General features: G+C 45.6%; 1 protein-coding gene across 1 annotated transcript; it reads right to left on the bottom strand.

Annotated features, from left to right (window-relative positions):
* Positions 1-4,361: 4,361 nt before the first annotated feature.
* Positions 4,362-6,259, bottom strand: LOC109775717 (L-type lectin-domain containing receptor kinase SIT2). Its single transcript, XM_020334428.4, has 2 exons — positions 5,557-6,259; positions 4,362-5,199 (listed from the first exon to the last, which is right to left on the bottom strand). Exons 1-2 carry the CDS (start codon positions 6,139-6,141, stop codon positions 4,453-4,455), a joined length of 1,332 nt encoding a protein of 443 aa, XP_020190017.1. The 5' UTR covers positions 6,142-6,259; the 3' UTR covers positions 4,362-4,452.
* Positions 6,260-7,573: the final 1,314 nt, after the last annotated feature.

Here is a 7,573-nt window from a genome sequence, read left to right on the forward strand (position 1 = left end):
GTTGAGCGATCCTTTGGAGTGTTGAAGATGAAATTTAGGATTTTATTGAACATGCCAAAAGTTCCAGAGGACAAGCAAAGTAGAATTATTGTTGCTTGTATGGCTCTTCATAATTTCATTCGAGAGAGCAGAATTCCGGATAGGGAATTTGATGCCTGTGATGCGGATGAAAATTATAATCCAATGCCTAGTTCTTCTGCATCCGCATGGCCAGAAGACGAACCTCTTGTTGAAGATACCAACATGAATGTCTTCCGTGATGAGTTAGCTCATGCTCTGTTTCATGGAATGTGATTTTTTTTAAACTTGATTGAGGACTTGTACGTTTAAGTGGGACGTCTCATTTGTATGGACAAAATAAAGTCTTGGGCAGTATCTCTTTGATGGAAATAAGTTACTGCTATACAGTTTTGGTATTCTATTTTGAACACATCTTAGTTTTTTACTGTGAGCAATCTCTGTTTATTTGCATGTCTGTTGCTCCTCCGTCCGCTGATTTTTTTTGCACCAGATAGTCGTCTCTCATGGAATGTGAATTATTCAGTACAGGCTATTTACATGATTTTTGGATTGAATCCATCCGAAGTCTACGTTAGTAACTGGTAATATACTAACTTTGTGCCGTGCTACGATGATTTTTTTTGAGTGGAAGGATCAGATACCCTAATTTGAGATACATCGTTGCAAGCTGACCATAATGTTTTATATGGACAAAATAAAATTTATCATGTTTTTGATACTTGATTTGTATATATAATTTGTTTATGTCATTACTGAGCGGGAGGAGGCCACACAAGAGCCGACCACAACGAATCCGGTTCAAAAGAGGGCCAAATAATTGAGAAAGTGCATTTATTGTCAATCTAACCCTCTTATCCAAACACCACAAAAGCTAGAGTTTGTTCAAGGTTAGTCACAAGTTAGAAGCCAACTCTAACCTCTAACTAAGTTCGAGGATCCAAACAGGGCTCTTATACTCCTACATAGTAGTACAATATTAGTACTATATATGCTAGATATTTAATGTTTTCGTATCACCGAATTATGGTAGTATGAGAAGTTTTGGAGATGACAGATTTTTATTTTTTCGAAGTTTGGATACGACTACTTTCTAAACAATATCTGAAGCGTACTATCTCTATCGTATGCTAAATAGCTATGGATTTCTAAGCACAAAACTAGCGACGCACCCATGCTTTATCCTTGGTTGTGAAGTGTATGTACGTTTTGCCGCTAACAATTCTTGCCCAAGTTTCTATCTAGGTGTCCGTGGTGATCTATTCCTGTACCGAAAGAATGATAGTTGTTTCGACAAAATAATTTTCCAGCAATGCTAGACAAACAGAGGCTTTACAGGACTTTTAATTGGTAATTAGATGAGGGGGGCCCACCCTGAAACTCAAGAGGGGGGGATTAGTGAGGGGAGAAGGGTTGGTCCGTAAATCCTTGTAAAACATATCCGTATTTCTAGCATTTTTGATAATTTTTGGGCAAACATTGTAGATGCGTCGTTTTTAAAAGACAACATAGCCGCGTCCAGTGCACTGATGCGCTATGCGGTGACGCTGGAGACTTTATTTTTCGTCAAAAGAAATATATTAATATCGTGAAGATACTAATTATACCTAGCCTCCGTAACAACAAAATGTCCTACAGACATTGCAGATGCACACAATCCTACAACAAAAAAGAAGAAGAAAAATAAAACTAAAGATCCCACTACGGTGATGAAAACCATGTAGCTGCAACACAAACCACTGTGAAGCCATCCCCCGGAGTTCAAATTCTCCAAAAGTGAGGTCTCCAAAAAGGAAACAGTGCATAAGCGCCGCCGATCATAGATCTAGAATTTTCACCCTCGAGAAAGTCCGCGCTCTCAAAACAATGCCTTCAACAAGGCCATTGCCAGGCACAACCACTTAAGGCCAGACCCTGGATTTTCACCTTGAAAGATAAGACAATGTTCTCCTCCTATTCTACCGCCCCCGCTTGCTGATGCCACTACTAAAAGTCAAGAAATACCAAGTAAAGTCCTCATCGCTTTGAAGACTTGGTCCGCTGTTACAAGACCTCACCCGCCATGAAATTCTCAACCACTATCTTCACCAAGGAAATCGAAACACCGACATGTCCCATGATGACGACACACAACGAAGCTTCACGTGACTCCCTCCTGAAGCTGCACGGCCAGAAATATGGGTTCACACAACTGAACCCTATCTGATCCAGCAATCTACAGGCATCAGGAGCCCAATGAAGATCGCCGGTGGAGCCTTCCGGAACTTGTCACGCTGGAGACTTTATGGCGGCGGATAACTTTTCTTAGAGCATGTGATGCGGAGCATCCTACGGTCATCCCCATGGACCCACCTTCGTCTCCCCAAGTGCCAAGTGGACGATGACACAAGCACGCGCAAGAGCACTCGAGACCGAGGTGATATCGCCCCTTAGTGACCTTCCATATGACCCACGTGAGACATGATTACTACCTTAAGCGGGAATGCTATGTGTGCTTAGGTATGAAGAAGGCCACCTCGGAGATGCTTGGGATGAAGACCAAGTCCCCAAGTACACGGACAAAGAGGCTCGACAAAGAAGACCATCAAGATTCTACAGGACCCAGACATTCGGGCCCTGGCACGGACATCCGGCCCCTGATGGATCCACCTATAGCACAGAGACATCAGCTAGAGAACTACAGGACCTGAACATCCAGCCCGACCAGCCCCCCGACGACACCCGAAAGCAACAGAAGTCGAGCCATCACAAGCCGGACATCCGGCTCCCTCTGAGCCACAGGACATCTAGCCCCCAGCCGGACATCCGGCACCCGCCTGTGCATAGAGACCGGTCCAAAGGCCCATGTACCCCTTCCATTCGTCCCAACTTGTACCAGCGCTATATACCCCCTCCTCCTTCTAGGGCCAGCAAAGGTTAGATCTCATTTAGTTAGAGCTTTGCTCATCCACTTACCACTCCCATGGAGTTCAAGGACTCCATGTGAGAAGATCCCCCAAGTGGATTCAAGACCCCTTCATGGGAAGATCCTTTTAGAATTCAAGACCTCTCTCCTCCAAGGATTGGATGAACTTGCTACCTTTGTATCCTCTTGTGTTAACTTTGGATCTTTGTATCTCCTTTATTTGTATGTGGATTTAGCATATGTGTGATTGGATTTCGTTGATTGAGTGATTTCTCTCTCGTGTTTTTCGTGTTCTTCCTCGTTCCCCTCCAAATCGTGAAAGATCGGCCAAAAGGGGTTCCACCCCACATCAACATGGTCAATAGAAGAGCCGGCTACTGGCTCTATACTCATGCCATGACATAGCCATTGTAAAAAATAATCTCATATAATAAGCCTGGCTGTAAGTTGGCTGTAGCAATTAATATTTGCATGCATGGGTAAGAAGGCAATTGATTGGAAGTGAGAAAGCATCGCCCATCTTTTAGCGCTTTACAAGAGCTGCATGCATTTTTCTCTCTCGTGTGGAGTGCTATAGCCTGGCGAGTTGCTGAAGCGCGTGCGTCCTTCTCTTTCTTTCATTCTCTCCTCTAGCTAGTATTTTTTGCTGACCTGGATGGCTTATAGCCTGCCGACTCAGACCTATTATACTTGCTCTTATTGGTCCCATGGTAGACACCCTTATTGTGGGGTTTGGGTGTCTCGCAGTAGATGGTACATTATGATGACGATTGTTTTGATCTTTGTACTGACTATGAGTGTCATGTTTGAGCACTTCGTACGTGAATATAATCATGTGGCTCATGAACTGCTAGTTTAACTAGGGTTCATCCAACTAATTTAACATGCGTATAAATTTAATTTAGTGTCATTGCTAATGAGGTGTTCATCATTTAGTGTTTAACTGCATATCAATAATAAATCGTTAAAGCATAGATCCAGAATGAGAAGAACCTGAGTACTCAAACTTGAACAAGCAACAAAATAATATATTTTAATGCAAATAGTCTATGTTGGAATTTTCTAGAGAAATAAAACTTTATAAATGTCAAAGAAACTTCCATATATCTAGTTATAACTTACAAGGATATACATGTTGGAGACAAGTACCATCCAGTCCAACTCAATTGTTTTGACACAACATGAACCTTGTCACCTTCCTCTGGAGAGATCAGAAACGACACTCATGCTCGATGACGACATATATGACATTACATTTTGGTTAACAAACTCTGAGTTATACATCTGCTCCAGCTTGGTTGAAGTTAGATATGTTGCGGACAAGTCTGGGAGGAGCACATCACCGTCGAGGTACTGCAAGACTTGTCGCATGGTTGGCCTTGCATTTGGTACTGGGTGAGAGCACAGAAGCCCGAGTTTTAGCACTAGAGACACCTGGTCAAGACTAAACATATTTGGCATCCTAATGTCTGCCGCCTTAGTGATGCAACCCTTATGCCAATGGTCGACAACCCAATCCATGAGCACTACTACGTGGTTATTTCGCTCATCTTGCTACGAACGTATAGATATTTATCCAGGCTACCATTTGGCATGTAAACATAGACCAAGAGAAATTCTCCCTTTCGTCGGGAATAACCGAGCAACGGCACCAGATTGCGGTGGCGCAGGCTTCGCATGCTTGCAACCTCCGTGATAAACTCCTTCATCCCTTGCCTTGACTCATGCGACACCCTCTTCACGGCGACCTCCATGTGAGACTTGCGAAGCACGCCCTTGTAGACGCTTCCAAAGCCTCCAGCTCCGAGTAGGTTCTTCTGGCTGAACCCCTTGGTCGCTTGAAATAAATCCTTGTAAGAGAATCGGTGCGGCCCAAATGCTTTCTCCCAGTCCTCATGGACCTCCGCGTACCTGAGATGCCTTCGAACCAAAATGTAAACAATGATGCCCATGGATAAAACCGTTGTGGAGGATGCTATGGGTAGCACGATCTGCAACACTTTGGACCGTGACTTGGGTCCGATCGGCGGCAAGGCATGCAACGACAAGATATTCAACATCGGAGCTGGCCTGTCCAGCGCGAAGCTCCAACCAACGACAAAGTGGCGTGTGAAGAGGGCTCCCGTTGCCGAGGAGAACCCAACGTAGGCCATGTCCTGCACCACGGTCGAGAGGTCCATGGTGGTACGTAGCAGGGGCTTCTTGGGCTTGTCTATGCCAAGGGGAGCCATGGTCACGGCGATCTCTGTGGCAGAGGCATAGTAGTCCACCCATACCTGCATGAGACATGTTTTTGTTAATCCAGGTAGATATGCGTCTGTGTGTTCATAATCGTAGGGAAGAGTGTATGTGCATATGTATGAGTGTGTGCGTTTGTACTGTGATCAGAAAAAATCCAGATGCATTGCACATTCGATACATAGTAAAATCTGAAAATAGCAAACAAAAAAAACATTTTGAAATTTTGTGGCTTCAAAGATGCACAAATATTTGAGGTGCTCTTTGGATGTCATTTTACCATCCAATTTTGCAAGTACCTAAACCATTTGAGCATCTACAAAGCCAAGAAATTTCAGATTCTTTTTTACTGTTCATCGTGGGTGCAATGCATCCAGGGCCGAACATCTCCATACCTGCATTGCCTTCCGGCTGATGAGGCTTAGGTTGTGGAACCGGCCCGTGGCATCGTCGTTGTAACCAGCATCGGCGGAATCTCGGGACACCATGCTATCCAGGTCGACGCCGACATGGTTGCCGTTTAAGTCGTGGCACTCGGAGTTGTGGAGGGTGTCCAACTGCACGGCGAAGATGTGGGCTTCCCGGTCGGTGTTGTTGGTGGCGTTGAGGAGGCCCATGTACTGGCCAGGGAGCGCTGTAGACAGCACCTCCTTGGACGTGGTGATGAAGAAGGCCATGCCAGGGCTGCTCAGGTCGATGTACTGCCCGAAGATGGCAAGGACGAAGGTCGTGTAGAAGGAGCGCGCGGCCCGGAACGGGTGGAAGGCGTGCCCTTTCTGCTGGATGGTGCCGTTGGTCAGCATGAGGAGGCCGTTGGGCGTGACCTTGGCCACACCGTCGAGAGTGAGGTTCGTGCCGGCAAAGCCATTGTAGGCGAACTGCCAACCGTCGTCGCTGCCGACCGTGGCCGCGAGACCGCGATCGGCAGCCACAAGGAGAAGGAGCAGAGTGACCAAGTGGTGGAAAAGCTCGAGAGGCATGGTTTGTGCGTCAATTTGCTCGGCGTCTTTGGTAAGTAGTACTACTTGATTGGTTCGTGTCTGGATTGTAAACCGCGAATCCTCTGTTTCTGTCTTGGAGTGACGTGACTATTAACGGGAAAGCTCTCTCGTCTCGTCGGTGTGAACGCCGGCGGGGGATAATATCTAGGGAGCTCCGTGGCTGGCGTGAGCCGGCGACCCATTCCATTCCACGCCCGCCTACCGGCTGAAAGGCATGGATGGAACGGATGGATTTGGCCGTTGCCGTGCAGTCTGGGGCGATGGCAACATTTACACCACCTATGTTGACTTGTGAGCCGTGATAATGCAATCGGCTGTCATTCTCCAAACCATTGCTTACGTGATACGTCGACCAGCCGGAGAAGACTAGACTCTCAAGTTGTTGTGTACTTGACTTAGCACTCGAGGACGTCTCAAAGTGACTTACGTAAGGGTGTGGCTAGGTCTCAGTGGACTGAGACTTAACTAAGTCTAAGTCAATTGGCATAACATGTATGGGAAAAAAAACTAGAAAGAAAATTTTACGCGGATCTCCGTGTAAGATCCAATGAATATAGCGTCAACTGAGTAAGTCTCAGTCGACTAAGATTTAGCAATCCCGCTTTCATAACGCTCTCAACATCCCTTAGTTTTTTTAGACTTTTTTTCTAAACTTTAAAATGCGGTTTCCATGGAATTTCCTTTAAATGTTGATCTCCATGTGTTTTTTTCCTGCTTTGAAGTCGGAGAAGCATCAGGGTCGCCAACAAGGAGCGGAAGTCCATATCAGGTGGCGGGGGCTAGCGGAGCGCTGTGGCTCCTGCGGCTGAGTGTGGGTGGACGGGGGAGGTTGTCATGGCAATGCAGGCGGCGAGGTGGCCAGATCGCGAGAAGAGTAGCGGGAGCCCTCACTTATTTTTGGTCAACAAAGCCGTCTCGGCTTACCCCACGTTGGCAAAGCGGTGTAAAGCTGGTTGTAGTGAAGAGTATCATATACTAGTATCATGCATGTGATATTACTGTATGATACTATCTCCCTAATGCATAGTATCATATATTAGTATCATGTAGTATTTTATTTATTGCCATGCATGACACATGATAGTATAACATTTATTATGATACAATATCATGATATGATACTCAACTCTCTTTTTCCTCGTTTAATTTTATGATACCTCATCAAAATTGCCTAGTTAGCATACATGATACAAGCTATGATACTACCATTACGATCAGCCTAAGCCGAGATCCTTTTGTCAAGGACTCGACAAAGTATTTACGAGTATAAATAACCATCACTCCGCAACATAAATGTGCATGACGATCGGCCGATGAAAACGGTGGTGACACGTGGTCAAGGAGTAAGCCGAGGGGCGCGCTCGGCTTCTTGCGTGGTCTGAACAGTTCAACGCAATACCACAACTTTAAA

This window comes from Aegilops tauschii, chromosome 2 (genome assembly GCF_002575655.3).
Source record: "Aegilops tauschii subsp. strangulata cultivar AL8/78 chromosome 2, Aet v6.0, whole genome shotgun sequence".
NCBI lineage: Eukaryota > Viridiplantae > Streptophyta > Magnoliopsida > Poales > Poaceae > Aegilops > Aegilops tauschii.

Excerpts from the sequence above, each read along its gene's own strand:
- LOC109775717 (XM_020334428.4), bottom strand. The coding sequence starts at position 6,141 with ATGCCTCTCGAGCTTTTCCACCACTTGGTCACTCTGCTCCTTCTCCTT. Across the intron at positions 5,200-5,556 it reads TCAGCCGGAAGGCAATGCAG|GTATGGGTGGACTACTATGC; the intron begins GTATGGAGATGT and ends TGTCTCATGCAG.